We start from the raw sequence: 15,808 nt of genomic DNA, 5'->3' as shown, positions 1-15,808 counted from the left end.
TCTTACCCAGAGACACTTGGGGGGCAAAATGTGGCTCCTCCCCCGCGGTTTTGTGCAGATTATTTTTGTTTTCGGGGAAAGAAAAATATTTTTGGGGATGTGGCAAAACTTGTATATAAAAGAACTTCCTTTTCGCACCACGCCCAGCTCCGTGTGACCCGCCTCGCGGCTCAGCCCCCCGGGCGGCCCGGCCAGACCCGCCCCGGCCCCCGAGCTGGGGTCTCGGACTCTGCTCCCCCCGGGGTCGGTCACGAAAGAAACAGCAGCGTGTTAGAATTCAGGATTAAACACGGGACGGCTCGGGGTGCTGAGGGGCGGCCACCTCTGGGGAGGGGCAGCTGGGAACACCCGCATGGAACGGTGTGTGTGTGGGGGGTCCCTCGGGCTGAGCTGCAGCCACCTCTGGGGAGGGGCAGCTGGGAACACCCGCATGGAACGGTGTGTGTGGGGGGGGTCCCTCGGGCTGAGCTGCAGCCACCTCTGGGGTGGAGCGGGGGGGACCGGCCGCCCAGAGTCACCCCACACCGCGGGCCGGCTGCAGGGAGGGGCCAGCCCAGCTGGGAAGCAGCCCCAGGGGGCTCAGGCCGGGCCCCGGCTCGCCCCAGCCCCACGGCGAGGCCCGTGGGCTTGTTTGTGCCTGGGGCGAGAACCCAGGCGTCCGGGGGGGGGGGGCTGCGGGGGGCTGGCACGTGCCTGGGGAGGAGCTGGGCGGGGGCAGAGACACCCCCCCCCCCCGCGCGCTCTGCTGCGCCAGGCCGAAGAAGAGGCGAAAATACTCTGGGGGGGTCGCCCCGCTTCCGGTCTGATGGCGTCACTTCCTTGCTGGAAGCGCACCACTTCCGGCGCCCGGGCCTCGTTGCCGGGGCTACCGCGCGCGCTTTATTCTCCGGGAAGCGCTTCCGGAGTCAAACTGACGGAGGGAGCGAAGTCAACTTCCGTTTCCAGAGCGGAACTTCCAGGCACGCGCTCCCAGCTGACTTCCGGCGAAGGGCCGCCACCCGGAAGTGGCAGCGGACGCGTCTATTTCCGGCGGCTCTGTCGGGCGGAGGGTGAAGTGGGGGAGGGGGGCTCGGTGACCTTTGACCCCTGAGGGGGCGGGACCCGCAGCGCCCGCCATGGGGCCGGCGGAGAAGGCGCCGCGCTACGAGGCCTTCGTCAGCGACGTGCTGCAGCGAGACCTGTGGTGAGTCCCGGCCCCGCCCCCATCGAACGCTCGGTCCTGGCCCCGCCCCTTGGCCCCGCCGGGCCCCGCCCGCACCGAACGCTCGGTCCTGGCCCCGCCCCCACCGAACGCTCGGTCCTCGCCCCGCCGCCTGACCCCGCCCCCACCGAACGCTCGGTCCTGGCCCCGCCCCCTGACCCCGCCGGGCCCCGCCCCCACCGAACGCTCGGTCCTGACCCCGCCCCCTGACCCCACCGAACGCTCGGTCCTGGCCCCGCCCCCTGACCCCGCCCCCACCGAACGCTCGGTCCTGGCCCCGCCCCCTGACCCCGCCGGACCCCGCCCCCACCGAACGCTCGGTCTTGGCCCCGCCGGACCCCGCCCCCACCGAACTCTCGGTCCCGCCCTCACTGACTGCTTTGCACCGCCCCCTGGTCCCCATATGGCCCCGCCCCCAACGTCTTGGCCCCGCCCCTATTCTGGTTGACCCCGCCCCCATGGGCACCCCCCCATCTGCTTCAGGACACCTCCTCCCCCCCACCCCCCCCGCAGCCCGATCCCCCCCATGGGCTCCCCTCCCCCCGTCCGCTCCGGGACCGAGTCAGCCTGGATCCCCCCCCGGCGCCCCCCAGCCCCCCACCCTGCTCCCCGGCGCCCCCCAGCCCCCCACCCTGCTCCCCGCCCCCCGGCGCCCCCCGGCGCCCCGCCCTGCTCCCCGCCCCCCGGCGCCCCGCCCTGCTCCCCGCCCCACGGCGCCCCCCAGCGCCCGGCCCTGCCTGCCAGGGGAGAGCGCCCCCTGCCCAGCCCCCGCTCCAGCCCCGCACTGGCTTGTCCGGTCTGATGCGGATCTGTCAGCCGGGCTCGGGGCTCCCCGCGCCCCGTTTCCCGCTCGGCGAGATGTGCCGGACCTTGGAGCACGTGGGCGGCGCCCCCGCTTGTCCCCACCTGGGCTAACGCGTGGGGCGCCCAGAGCCGGACACGTCTCCCTGGTGCCGAGCAGAGCGGGGCGCCCCCCGTCCCCCGTTCACACCCCCACCCGGACAGTCCCCTTTTCTGCTGAGGTCCCCCACCGCCGACTCGGATCCCGTGTGTCCCCTGCTGGATCCCCCGGTCCCCGGCCCAGCCGCTGAGTCCCCCAGGCCGCCCCCCGCCGGCCCTGCCGGTGCCCCTCGCCCCCGACCCGCCGCCCCCCGCCGGCCCGGCCGGTGCCCCTCACCCCGTGTGGTTGTGTGGCAGGCAGGTGCAGCAGCAGCGGGAGGAGGTTTACGAGAAGATCACTCAGCACATGTGGCTGAAGACGGTTATTGAGCGTTTGCAGGTAATGACCCCCCCACCCCCACCCCCGTCCAGCCACCTGCCCCTCCGCCCGGCTGGGGTGTTCCTGCGGGGTCTCTTGCAGGGCCGGGGGGAGTGAAGGGGGGGGCTCAGCGGGGGAGCTGCAGGGTCTCTGGGCAGGGCTGGGGGGCTGCAGTGTCTTGGGGCGGGGGGGGCTGTGTGGTCTCTGGCCAGGGGGGCTGTGGGATCTCTGGGGGGGGGGGGCTGCGGGGTCTCTGGGCGGGGGTGGGGGGGCTGTGTGGTCTCTGGCCGGGGGGGCTGTGGGATCTCTGGGTGGGGCTGGAGGGCTGTGGGATCTCTGGGTGGGGGGGCTGCGGGGTCTCTGGCCGGGGGGTGACGTGCTCTCTCTGCCTGGCAGGAGGCGGGCGGCCGAGCGGTGCAGACGCAGGTGGATCTGGGCTATAACTTTTTTGTCAACGCGGATGTGTGAGTGGCAGGGCCCTCGGGACACCCCCCCAATCTTGACCCTGCCCCCCCAGCCCTTGCCCCCGGGATCCCCGCCTGTGCCCCTCTGGGTCCCTCTCTCACTCCCTCATCAGATCCCTCAACACTCTCTGCCCCCCCACCTCACCCCCGGGACCCCCTCCTCCTCCTCCGATTCCACCCCACGTGAACCCCTGACACCCCCATATGTCGCCTCAGGGCCCCTCCCCCAACCTCCCACCCCAACCTCACCCCCGAGACCCCCTCCTCCTCCGATTCCACCCCACGTGAACCCCTGACACCCCCACATGTCCCCTCAGGCCCTCCCACCCCAACCTCACCCCCGAGACCCCCTCCTCCTCCGATTCCACCCCACGTGAACCCCTGACACCCCCATATGTCGCCTCAGGGCCCCTCCCCCAACCTCCCACCCCAACCTCACCCCCGGGACCCCCTCCTCCTCCTCTGATTCTACCCCATGTGAACCCCTGATGTCCCCTCACCCCAGTTCACCGATTGTGGCCCCTTTGTAACTCCTATATCCCCTGACACCTGGAGCCCCCCTATGCTCCCCCACTAATTCCACCCCCTGAGCCTTCCCCCGGGACCCCCCTTTACCCCCCCACCTTGATTCTGGCCCCCTTGGAACTCCCCCAGGACCCCACATATATCCTCACACCCCCTCCCTGCCCCCTGGGCCCCCCTCGCATCCTCCCATCCTCTAATTCCCACCCCCAGAGCATCACCCCTACACCCCAGCATCTGATCCTGGTCCCCCAAGCCCCGCAGAACCCTCCTGCCCCCCTCAGGTCCCCTAAACTTCCCCCCAGACCCCACCAGGTGCTCTCTTCAGCTCCCTGCTTTCCCACAGTGCTGCCCCCCAGGCACTCGGTGTGGCCGGGGCCCCCACCCCCTCCACCGCATGACCCCCCCAAAATCTCCTCGTCTCGCAGGCCTGACACCTCCAGGATCTTTGTGGCGCTCGGCTACGGGTTCTTCGCGGAGCTGACGCTGACGGAGGCGCTGCGCTTCGTGGAGAGGAAAACCAAGTTACTGATCGAGTGAGTGGGGGAGACGATCCCCCGCCCCGCCCCCTCCCTCCGTGGAGCTGGTCCCCAGCCACCCCTCCCCAGAACCGGACAAGCCATCCTCCGCGACGTTATATGCAGCTGTTCCCCAGCTTGTCCCCACCCCAGAGGCAGCTGCATTCTGACACTGGGAGCTAACCAGGGCACGGGCCAGAATTCATTGGGTCTGTGCGGGACCCAGCAAAATGGTGGCCCCACCTCAGTCACGGTCCGTGCAGGGCGAAAGGGGACCCCACAATATGCAGGGCCCCCCCATCTCCTAACACTGCCCCATCGGGCGTCTCTCTTTTGCAGGCTCAGCGAATCCCTCACCAAGGACTCCGCCAAAATCAAGGCCAATATCCGGATGGTCTTGGAGGTAATGCGGGATGGGGTTGCAGGGACTGAGAGGCCAGAAGGGGGCACTCGCCCCGGGCAAGCAGGGTGGGCACTGGGGGGCACTGTGCCGTGGGGAGCGGGACGGGGGGCTTGGCAGGAGGTGCTCTCCCCTGGCAGTCAGGGCCAGGCGCTGGGGGCACTGTGAGGCAGGGAGCAAGGTTGGGGGGCTGGGCAGGGGGCGCTCTCCCGTGGCAGTCAGGGCCGGGCGCTGGGGGGCACCGTGGGGCGGGGTGGGCGGGGGGCGCTCTCCCTTGGCAGTCAGGGCCGGGCACTGGGGGGCACTGTGGGGCAGGGAGCAAGGTCGGGGGCTGGGCAGGGGGCGCTCTCCCTTGGCAGTCAGGGCCGGGCGCTGGGGGGCACCGTGGGGCGGGGTGGGCGGGGGGCGCTCTCCCTTGGCAGTCAGGGCCGGGCGCTGGGGGGCACCGTGGGGCGGGGTGGGCGGGGGGCGCTCTCCCCTGGCAGTCAGGGCCGGGCGCTGGGGGGCACCGTGGGGCGGGGTGGGCGGGGGGCGCTCTCCCTTGGCAGTCAGGGCCGGGCGCTGGGGGGCACCGTGGGGCGGGGTGGGCGGGGGGGCGCTCTCCCCTGGCAGTCAGGGCCGGGCGCTGGGGGGCACCGTGGGGCGGGGTGGGCGGGGGGCTCTCTCCCCTGGCAGTCAGGGCCGGGCGCTGGGGGGCGGGGTGGGCGGGGGGGCGCTCTCCCTTGGCAGTCAGGGCCGGGTGCTAGGGGGGTTCTAAGGTTTCCTCCCCCCCCGACGCCCCGTTTCTCTCCCCTCCCCCCAGGGCCTGCGGGAGCTCCAAGGCTTCCAGGACCTGCCTGAGGACCCCAGAAGAGACGTCGCCCTCTAGCCCCTCCCCCGGAAATCCCAGGGGGGCACTGGGGGAATCCCCCCCCCCCGCTGTGTTCACCTGTCCCATGGGAGCCAGGACTCCTGGGTTCTCTCCCTGGTTCTGGTTCTGCTCCCGCCCCAGCCAGTCCCGCCCCTCGTGCTGCCTCAGTTTCCCCTGCTGTCCCTGGCTGCAGCGTCCTGTCATCTCATTTCAACTGTGAAAATAAAGACTCCAACTCGGGGCCGTGTGGCTGGTGTTGTGTCTCCGTCGGCCTGGCCTGGGGGGTGCGGGGACCCCCCCCCGCCCCCCTGCTCTGCCCCTGGGGGACCCCCCCGCCCCCCTGCTCTGCCCCTGGGGGGACCCCCAGCTGGCCCCCAGAGCGAGGGCAGAATTCGTGGGAGCTCAGTTTTAACTCCGGGTGTGGGGCAAGGAGCCAGGACGCCTGGGTTCTCTCCCCGGCCCTGGGAGGGGAGTGGAGGCTAGTGGGGGGAGGGGGCTGGGAGCCAGGACTCCTGGGTTCTCTCCCCGGCCCTGGGAGGGGAGTGGGGGCTGGTCGGGGGAGGGGGCTGGGAGCCAGGACTCCTGGGTTCTCTCCCCGGTACTGGGAGGGGAGTGGGGGCTGGTGAGGGAAGGAGGCTGACAGCCAGGACGCCTGGGTTCTCTCCCCGGCCCTGGCAGCGGAGTGGGGGCTGGCAGCCAGGACGCCTGGGTTCTTTTCCCAGCTCTGGCAAGGGAGTGTGGGCGGGGGGAGGGGTTGGGCTCCCCCAGCCCGGGAGAGAACCCAGGCGTCCTGACCCAGCCCCCGCCCGTCTCCCTTTCCCCTCCCCTCCGCTCTCTCCTCCCCCTTCCCTGGTGCATGTGACAGGCCCCGTCAGCAGCCGCCGCATCCCCCGTCTCGCTGGATCCGAGCCACGGCGCCCCCCCGCCCCCGGCTCCGGACCTGCCGCCCGCCCCCCACCGGGGCCGGGGCCCCCACCCGGCCGGCGCCGCGGGACCCGGGACTTTCCCGGCCGGCGCATGCGGCGGAGCTCGGCCAGCTGGGGGGGCGGCTCGGAGCGGAGCTGAGAACCTGCTGGGACCAGTGGCTGGTTGTGCTGGGACCAGTAACCGGCCAGGGACCAGCCTCTGGGGACCAGTAACCGGCCAGAGACCAGCCACTGGGACCAGTAACCGGCCAGAGACCAGCCACTGGGACCAGTAACCGGCCAGGGACCAGCCTCTGGGGACCAGTAACCGGCCAGGGACCAGCCACTGGGGACCAGTAACCGGCCAGAGACCAGCCTCTGGGGACCAGTAACCGGCCAGAGACCAGCCTCTGGGGACCAGTAACCGGCCAGGGACCAGCCTCTGGGGACCAGTAACCGGCCACTGGGACCAGTAACCGGCCAGAGACCAGCCTCTGGGGACCAGTAACCAGCCACTGGGGACCAGTAACCGGCCAGAGACCAGCCACTGGGGACCAGTAACCGGCCAGGGACCAGCCACTGGGGACCAGTAACCGGCCAGAGACCAGCCACTGGGACCAGTAACCGGCCAGAGACCAGCCTCTGGGGACCAGTAACCAGCCACTGGGGACCAGTAACCGGCCAGAGACCAGCCTCTGGGGACCAGTAACCGGCCAGGGACCAGCCTCTGGGGACCAGTATCCGGCCAGAGACCAGCCACTGGGGACCAGTAACCGGCCACTGGGACCAGTAACCGGCCAGAGACCAGCCACTGGGACCAGTAACCGGCCAGGGACCAGCCTCTGGGGACCAGTAACCAGCCACTGGGGACCAGTAACCGGCCAGGGACCAGCCACTGGGGACCAGTAACCGGCCAGAGACCAGCCACTGGGGACCAGTAACCGGCCAGAGACCAGCCTCTGGGGACCAGTAACCGGCCAGGGACCAGCCTCTGGGGACCAGTAACCGGCCAGAGACCAGCCACTGGGGACCAGTAACCGGCCAGGGACCAGCCACTGGGGACCAGTAACCGGCCAGGGACCAGCCACTGGGGACCAGTAACCGGCCAGAGACCAGCCACTGGGGACCAGTAACCGGCCAGAGACCAGCCACTGGGACCAGTAACCGGCCAGGGACCAGCCACTGGGGACCAGTAACCGGCCAGGGACCAGCCTCTGGGGACCAGTATCCGGCCAGAGACCAGCCACTGGGGACCAGTAACCGGCCACTGGGACCAGTAACCGGCCAGTGACCAGCCTCTGGGGACCAGTAACCGGCCACTGGGACCAGTAACCGGCCAGAGACCAGCCTCTGGGGACCAGTAACCAGCCACTGGGACCAGTAACCGGCCAGGAACCAGCCACGGGGGCCAGAACCAGCCACTGGGGACCAATAACTGGCCAGAGACGAGCCATTGGGGACCAGTAACCAGCCACTGGGACCAGTAACAGGCCAGAGACCAGCCCCTGGGGACCAGCCACTGGGGACCAGTAACCAGCCACTGGGGACCAGTAACCAGCCATAGGAACCAGTAACCGGCCAGGGACCAGCCACTGGGGACCAGTAACCGGCCAGCACGGACCTGGGGGGCTCGGGGTCCCATGGAGTCTCCGGGCCCCGCGGCCGCGCTGACGGGTGAGTGGGCGGCACTGGGATGGAGCCACCTCGGGTGGGGAAAACCTCACAGAACGTCAAAGGTATCGGGGCGCCCGACTGCCGGGGGGGGAGCCCCCTGGCCAGCCCATCGCCCCACTCCCTGCCCCACGGCACCCCCAGCGTCCCCTGGCTGGCCCCTCGCCCCACGGCATCCCCCTGCCCAGCCCCAGGGCACCCCCAGCACCCCCTGGTCAGCCCCTCGCCCCACTCCCTGCCCCATGGCACCCCCAGCGTCCCCTGGCCAGCCCCTCGCCCCACTCCCTGTCCCATACCACCCCCAGCACCCCCTGGTCAGCCCCTCGCCCCACGGCATCCCCAGCGCCCCCTGACCAGCCCCTCACCCCACTCCCTGCCCCACGCCACCCCCAGAACCCTCCGGCCAGCCCCTTGCCCCATGGCACTCCCCTGCCCAGCCCCTCGCCCCACTCCCTGCCCCATGGCACCCCCAGCATCCCCTGGCCAGCCCTTCGCCCCACGGCACCTCCCGCAGCCCAGCCCCTTGCCCCATGACACCCCCAGCGCTGCCTGGCCAGCCCCTCGCCCCACTCCCTGCCCCACACCACCCCCCGGAACCCCCATGCCCAGCCCCTCGCCCCACTCCCTGCCCCATGGCACCTCCAGCACCCCCTGCTCAGCCCCCACCCCACTCCCTGCCCCATGGCACCCCCAGCGCCCCTTCCTCAGCCCTGCGCCCCATGGCACCCCCCAACCCCCTGCCCAGCCCCTCGCCCCACTCCCTGCCCCAAGGCACCCACCAGAGCCCAGCCCTGATAGCCAGGGGAGAGCTCCCTGCCCAGCCCCTCACCCCACTCTGCCCCACAGCACCCCCGATCACCCCCCGCCCCGCCCCACAGCACCCAGAATGCTGCACTAGGGTCTTGGGGAGATACGAGGAGATAGGCCCCCCCCGCCCCCCACTGTGCTGGTGCTGAGTGCCCGACCCGCAGCCCCTGCCCCCCCCACCCCCCTGGAGTGTTCACGGTTTGATCCAACTGCAGAAAATCTTATTTTAGGTGAAATCCGGAAATTTCCTTGTGGGGAGAAGAAGAATGAGGTGCCCGGTGGCGGGGGGCTGCGGGTCGGGAGTGAGGGGCACCGGCGGTGCTGGGGGGCTGCGGGTTGGGAGTGAGGGGCACCGGCGGTGCTGGGGGGCTGCGGGTCGGGAGTGAGGGGCACCGGTGGTGCTGGGGGGCTGCGGGTTGGGAGTGAGGGGCACCGGCGGTGCCGGGGGGGGCTGCGGGTCGGGGTGAGGGGCACCGGCGGTGCCGGGCGGTGGGGGGGGGCTGCGGGTCGGGGTGAGGGGCACCGGCGGTGCCGGGCGGTGGGGGGGGGGCTGCGGGTCGGGGTGAGGGGCACCGGCGGTGCCGGGCGGTGGGGGGGGGGCTGCGGGTCGGGGTGAGGGGCACCGGCGGTGCCGGGCGGTGGGGGGGGGCTGCGGGTCGGGGTGAGGGGCACCGGCGGTGCCGGGCGGGGGGGGGGCTGCGGGTCGGGGTGAGAGGCACCGGCGGTGCCGGGCGGGGGGGGGCTGCGGGTCGGGAGTGAGGGGCACCGGCGGTGCCGGGGGGCTGCGGGTCGGGGGTGAGGGGCACCGGCGGTGCCGGGGGGGGCTGCAGGTCGGGGTGAGGGGCACCGGCGGTGCCGGGCGGGGGGGGGCTGCGGGTCGGAGTGAGGGACACCGGCGGTGCCGGGGGGGGTCAGGCCCCTGTCCCACGCTCTCCCCGTCCCCCGCAGTCATGGACCCCTCGGTGACGCTCTGGCAGTTCCTGCTGCAGCTGCTGGAGCAGCAGACCAACGGGCACCTGATCGCCTGGACGTCGGGCGACGGCGAGTTCAAGCTGGTGGACGCCGAGGAGGTGGCCCGGCTCTGGGGGCTGCGCAAGAACAAAACCAACATGAACTACGACAAACTCAGCCGCGCCCTGCGCTACTACTACGACAAGGTGACCCCGCCCCTGCCAGGACCCGGGCGTCTGGGCCCCGCCCTCCCTGAGCCGGGAGAGAACCCAGGAGTCCGGGCTCCCAGCCCCCCCTGCTCTAACCACCAGCCCCCCCTCCCCTCCGTGAGCCGGGAGAGAACCCAGGAGTCCGGGCTCCCAGCCCCCCTGCTCTAACCACCAGCCCCCACTCCCCTCCCAGAGCCAGGGAGAGAACCCAGGAGTCCGGGCTCCCAGCCCCCCCCCCTGCTCTAACCACTAGACCCCACTCCCCTCCCAGAGCTGGGGAGAGAACCCAGGAGTCCTGGCTACCAGCCCCCCCTGCTCTAACCACCAGTCCCCACTCCCCTCCCAGAGCTGGGAGAGAACCCAGGAGTCCTGGCTCCCAGCCCCCCCTGCTCTAACCACCAGCCCCCACTCCCCTCCCAGAGCCAGGGAGAGAACCCAGGAGTCCGGGCTCCCAGCCCCCCCCCTGCTCTAACCACTGGACCCCACTCCCCTCCCAGAGCCGGGGAGAGAACCCAGGAGTCCTGGTTCCAACCCCCCCCACTCTATCCTCTCTCTTTCCAGAACATCATCCGGAAGGTCAACGGGCAGAAGTTCGTCTATAAATTCGTCTCGTACCCGGAGCCAGCCAGCGCCGAGGGGGCCCGGGAGGAAGGGATGCTCCGGCGGGTGGAGCCGGCCCTGACCGAGTCCCGGCTGGGGGAGGGGAGTTCCGGGCCCCCCAAGTCCCTGCGTGGGGGTAGCGTCCCCCGGAGTAGCCGTAACGAGTACATGCGCTCGGGTCTGTACTCCACTTTCACCATCCAGTCGCTGCAGGCGGCCCCCCCAGGGCGAGCGCCCCGCCAGGACCCCCAAGCCCTCTGCAGCGAGCCCCTGGACCCCTCCGACCTGGCCCCCGGGAAGATGGAGGAGATTCCCCAGCTGGAGATCAGCATTGAAGAAGCAGACGAGAGCGAACCACTGCAGGTGAGGTGGCCCTGTCGCCCCACCCCAGAGGTGGCTGCATCTCCGCGCTGGGCGAGCCGTCCCCGTGCGGCGTTACGTGCGGCTGTTCCCCAGCTGCCGCGCCCCAGCACTGGCTGCATTTCTCCCTCTTGCCCCCAGGTCTTTGTGGCACCGGAGCCCCTGGATGCAGAGCGCCCCCCCGCAGAGGCGACACCTCCGCGGGATCCCGGGCTGCGGCCGGTGGTGGTGAAAGTGGAGGCGGAGCCGGAGACGGAGGGGTCCCCGCTCCTGGTTCTGATCGACTCGGGGGTGAAGCAGGAAGCGCCACCTGCCGAAGAGGCCCCCAGGGGGACGGAGGCGGAGCTCCTGGCGGGGGAGGGGCCTCAGGAGGAGAAGGGGGAGGGGGTGTCTGGGGGCGCCCCCAGCGAGGGGCACGGCCCGAAGGGGCGGAAGCCCAAGGGCCTGGCGCTGCCCTCCCTGCCCGGGCAGGAGAAGATCAGCGCAGCCGGCGGCTCCCTGCTGGCGCCCGGTGGGGGAGCGGGCAGCGGGCTGACGCCAACCACCGTGATCTCCACACACGCACTAGTGAGTGGCTATGGGGGGGGGCATGGGATCTGTGGGGGAGGTGCCTGGGGCCTAGGGGGAGGGATCTGTGGGTGGGGGAGCGGCCTGGGTGTGTGTGGAAGGATCTGAGGGTGGAGAAGGGGCCTGGGCGTGGGGGGGAGGGATCTGTGGGTGGGGGCGGGGCTTGTGGTGGGGGTGGGGTCTGCAGGGTCTGGGGGATTGGAGGTAGGGAAGGGGTCCTTGGGCGGAAGGGGTTTTGGGGAGGGAGCTGGGGTTGGACGGGAGATGGGGTCTCTCTCTCTCACTCTCACCGCCCCCCTCTCCTGTGCAGACCCCCGTCCTGCTGACCCCCAGCTCCCTGCCACCCACCATCCACTTCTGGAGCACCCTGAGCCCCATCGCCCCACACAGCCCCGCCAAGCTCTCCTTCCAGGTACGCAGCGGGCTGCGAGTCGGTGGTGAGGGGCACCGGCAGGGCCGGGCTAGTGGGGGGCTGCAGGTCAGGAGTGAGGGGCACCGGCAGGGCTGGACTGGCAGGGGGCTGCAGGTCGGCAATGAGGGGCACCGGCAGAGCTCGGAGGGGGGAGCCCAGGGCTGGGCTGGCAGGGGCTGCAGGTCGGGAGTGAGGGGCACCGGCAGGGCAGGGCTAGTGGGGGGCTGCAGGTCGGGAGTGAGGGGCACTGGCAGGCCTGGACTGGCAGGGGGCTGCGGGTCGGGAGTGAGGGGCACCGGCAGGGCTCGGGGGGAGCCTGGGGCTGGGCTAGCAGGGGCTGCGGGTTGGGAGTGAGGGGCACCGGCAGGGCTCGGGGGGAGCCTGGGGCTGGGCTAGCAGGGGGCTGCGGGTCGGGAGTGAGGGCTATGGTCAGTGGGTCACTCCCCCACCTCTCCCCACAGTTTCCCTCTAACTCTGGCGGGCAAATCCACATCCCCTCCCTGAGCGTGGACGGACTCTCCACTCCAGTCGTGCTGTCCCCGGGGCCCCAGAAGCCGTGAGTCCAGACGTCCGTCCGTCCGTCTCTCTCCGCTGCTGGTGGAGCTTGCTGGGGCAGCGCCTGTTCCGCACCTGGATTCTTGTCCCAGCCCTGTGGGACTGTTTACCAGGGTGGCCGGATACGTCCGAATCCTGCTTCGGACCGAGAGCCCTGCTTGGTGTCAGCGGTGGGATGCACCTGCTGGCTCCTTTTAAATGGGAGTTGGAGCACGCCGCCATTCCGCCCCTAGGGGGCGCAATGTGGGACATTCTCCTTGGTGCTCACTCGCCCCCCCCCCATACACACACGTCTTGGGCCTTGCAAGACCCCATGTTTCTGGGGTCGTTGTGTTTATTCCCAGCCCGGGTGGTTCAGGGTGTATTTTTGACGTGGAAGGATACGTCCCTCAGGGACTGGGGTGTGGTTCGGGCGCAAGTTGTGGGGGTGATTTTATTTATTACCCGGGGCCGCCTGGCCCTGGTTTGAAACCCTCCATTGGTAGCCTTTGTCAGCCCTCCCCATGTCATAGCCTCCTCGTAGCTCTCTTTGTGCGGGCTCTACATCAGCCATCTTTGTTTTGAGAGGGTAGCCGAGTCGACCATGTTTGTTGTGGCTGGACGGGGTGTGTGTGTGTGTGTGTCTGTGTGTTGGTCATCTTTGTTTGCTGACATCACACACGCCGCTCATCCCCGTGGTTCCGGCAGAGGAAGAAGTCCTGTTCTTCGCTTCTTCTTCCTTGATTTACTTCCTGGAGGTCAAAGGTCACCTCCTTGAGTTGCCGTAGAAGCGGCAGGCGGAGGAAGCCCCGCCCTAATTCCCTCCTGAAGGTCGAAGGTTGCCTGTTCGTCACCATGGAAACGGCCGAGAGGGAAGTCCCGCCCGCTGATTTCAGGGGCTGTTTCCTTCCTTGCAAAGCCTGTTTCCTTGATTTATTTCCTGACGATCAAAGGTCACCGTGGAAATGGCGGCAGAGGGGTCCCACCCCTCACACCTGTCACAGGGAGGATTCCTTCATTTGTCTCCCATTTGTTGCCCGGGAAATGACAGCTGAGGAAGTCCCGCCTTTTGAGGACAGTCGCCAGGGGCTCCCTTGACTTCCTGCTGGCCCACGAGCTCCGCAAAGGAGGAAGTTCTGCCCTGTTTCCACTCGACTACTTCCTGTTCAAAGTGTGCTGATTCTGGGGAAGTGCCAAAGGAGGACGTCCCGCCTTATTAACGTCTCCTCTACTTCCTGTGAGTCAAAGGCCACCTATTCTGTGGACGGGGCAAAGGAGGAAGTCCCGCCCTTCTCACTGCTGTTGACTTCCTGTTAGTCCCACAGGGGCCTGCACTGCATCATACGGGAAAGGGCTGCCTTGTCTTCTTGTTTTGATACCAAAATTTTCCGGGGCTGTGAGCTTCTTGCTCGAGATATAGATCTATATTTTTGTGGGGCCATCCCAAGGGGCCGAAATTTCCAAATGTCATTATTTAGCGCCCTGCGGGATTCCCAGCTCCTTTCTATTTTTCAGAGAGTATATTGATATTATTGAGCTATGTGCATTGAGCATATACAAATCTACAGGGCTTGGCGCTAATTACCTGCTGGGCCGTCTTTTTTAATATATAAAATGGTTCTATTTTTGAATGGGGAAGAGGGAGGGCTGGAGGGGGTGGAAGTGACCACCCTAGATTTCAGGGCGGGATTTGGAGAGCGATTGGAGGCAGTAACGTGGGGCCGAGCGCTTAATTTCCGTCCCCATGGTGTAGATCGGGGGACACCGTCGCTGCCGGCGTTAACGGAGCAAGACTTCTGTGTCAGGGAAGGTAGCGTCAGCTGAATGAGGGTGGGAGGGGGGTGTAATTAGACGGCAGTTGTTGGCCGTGGCCCCGTTGTCTCGCTCATTGGCCAACAGACACCTTTGTGCTTGAAAGGCAGCGTCGGCCGCCTCTCTGAGGTGACCCTCCTTCTTCCCCTCGGGGCGGTTTTGAACTGTCGTAATCATGCTGGTTTGCACTGGCAAGGCCCCTCGGCTCTGCCCATCTCCGCCTGGCGCATCAGACACTTTGGACGACCTGTGACACCCTGGCGAGGCACCCAGGAGCGGCTTCATGCACGAGCCATGGCTGAGCCTGGAGCCAAGAACGGGGAAGCCAGGAGGGTGCCGAGGAATGGGCTCCGGCAACGCCCCGGCTGAGACACGCAAACCATGAGTCGAACACGTGCTGTGAGGCCAACATGGATGAGCCATGAATAAAACACATGCAACACATGAGTAAACCACAAGGAGCACGCGTGTAAACCATGGATCAATCACATGTGACAACAGGAGGAAGTCATGAGTAAGCCATGTGTAAACCACGTGTAAACCATGTGTAATCCATGAGTAAATCACAAGTAACTCATGAGCAGAACATGTGCTGCCGAGGGTCGGCCATGAGCGGACCCCGTGTGCTCTCTCTGCCGGCTCGCCGGGTTTTCAGAGCTGTTCTCTGCTGTTGGGGAGAGGCCCTGGCCCTGTTTTTACCCCCTGCACCTCCCCCACAGGGGTTGCCAGCTGCCGCGCCCTGGCACGGCCACCGTTCCAAAGCCGCAATGTGGGGCGGTTGAGCTGTTTAGCTTCCTGTGGGGCAAGGACGGAGCTGTTGGGGGGGCGGTGGCCGGGGGGTGGGGAGGCAGCGGGGACCCGGGCCTGGCTGGCAACTGACGTGGCTTGGAGATTTCCAGCCTGGGGAATTTATCTAACCATGTATTGACATTGGGCCAGTATGGGGATTGGAGCCGGGGATCCTACCGTGGTGTGCGGGAGCGGATCCCGGGATCCTACCACGCCGTGGGGGAGTGGATCCTGGGATCCTACTGTGGTCTGCAGGAGTGGATCCCGGGATCCCACCACACTCTGCGAGTAGATCCTGGTATCCCAGGTACCATGTGGGAGCTGATCCCAGGATCCTGCCGTGCTGGGGTAGATCCAAAGGCAGCAGCCCCCCCATCTGTTTTTTCCCATCCATGTCCCTGTCTCTGCCTTGTTAACCCCCCCGAGCCTCCCCCCCTTTTGTCCTCCCCCAGGCTGGGGTGGGGCACCTGCTCGGTGCAACAACTCCCCCTGGTGACCTGCCCTGTAAATAAATCTATTTTTAAACGATCTAATTGGCCTCCTTTGTCTCTCGGGGGGGGGGGGGGGGGGCGGGGCACGGTGGGTCAGGACCCTGGCAGTGGGGGGGCATGAAGCAACTGGACAGGTTGGCAGTGCGGGGTGGGGACCGAGATGGTCAGGGCCTTGGTGGGGGGCAGGGATGAACTGGGGGGGTCAGTGGTGTGGGAAATGGCTGGAGGTTACTGACCCTCCCCCCCCCGGCCTGTCCACTCCCGGCCTCAAGCCCCTTGTCATGGCAGGGGTGTGGCTGGGCCTGGGGTGACCGTGGGTCTGGGCCCCCCAATGTGGGGGGCAGGGGGGAGTGCCAGCCGTTTGGTGTCACGGAGAGCGCCGGGGGGGGCCAGACATTTACTGCCGGGCCCCACAGGCCAGCAGCATCTCTGTCCCTGACCAGTGGGCTGGGTTTGTAGATGGCTCAGCGCTGGGTCCGGATTTGGG

The 15,808-nt window shown here is 68.4% G+C and overlaps 2 protein-coding genes across 2 annotated transcripts; both read left to right on the top strand.

Annotated features, from left to right (window-relative positions):
- Window positions 1–1,006: 1,006 nt before the first annotated feature.
- UXT (ubiquitously expressed prefoldin like chaperone) lies at window positions 1,007–5,453 on the top strand. Its single transcript, XM_054015087.1, has 6 exons — window positions 1,007–1,183; window positions 2,399–2,480; window positions 2,856–2,923; window positions 3,874–3,981; window positions 4,303–4,366; window positions 5,166–5,453. Exons 1-6 carry the CDS (start codon window positions 1,116–1,118, stop codon window positions 5,229–5,231), a joined length of 456 nt encoding a protein of 151 aa, XP_053871062.1. The 5' UTR covers window positions 1,007–1,115; the 3' UTR covers window positions 5,232–5,453.
- Window positions 5,454–7,304: 1,851 nt separating this feature from the next.
- On the top strand, window positions 7,305–15,358 carry ELK1 (ETS transcription factor ELK1). Its single transcript, XM_054015088.1, has 6 exons — window positions 7,305–7,792; window positions 9,545–9,753; window positions 10,318–10,719; window positions 10,858–11,283; window positions 11,594–11,695; window positions 12,157–15,358. The coding sequence occupies exons 1-6, from the start codon at window positions 7,759–7,761 to the stop codon at window positions 12,253–12,255; spliced, it is 1,272 nt and encodes a 423-aa protein (XP_053871063.1). The 5' UTR covers window positions 7,305–7,758; the 3' UTR covers window positions 12,256–15,358.
- Window positions 15,359–15,808: the final 450 nt, after the last annotated feature.

This window comes from Malaclemys terrapin (genome assembly GCF_027887155.1).
Source record: "Malaclemys terrapin pileata isolate rMalTer1 chromosome 20 unlocalized genomic scaffold, rMalTer1.hap1 SUPER_20_unloc_6, whole genome shotgun sequence".
NCBI lineage: Eukaryota > Metazoa > Chordata > Testudines > Emydidae > Malaclemys > Malaclemys terrapin.
Note: the sequence above shows the minus strand (reverse complement) of the source record. Positions and strands in the feature narration are given on the sequence as shown.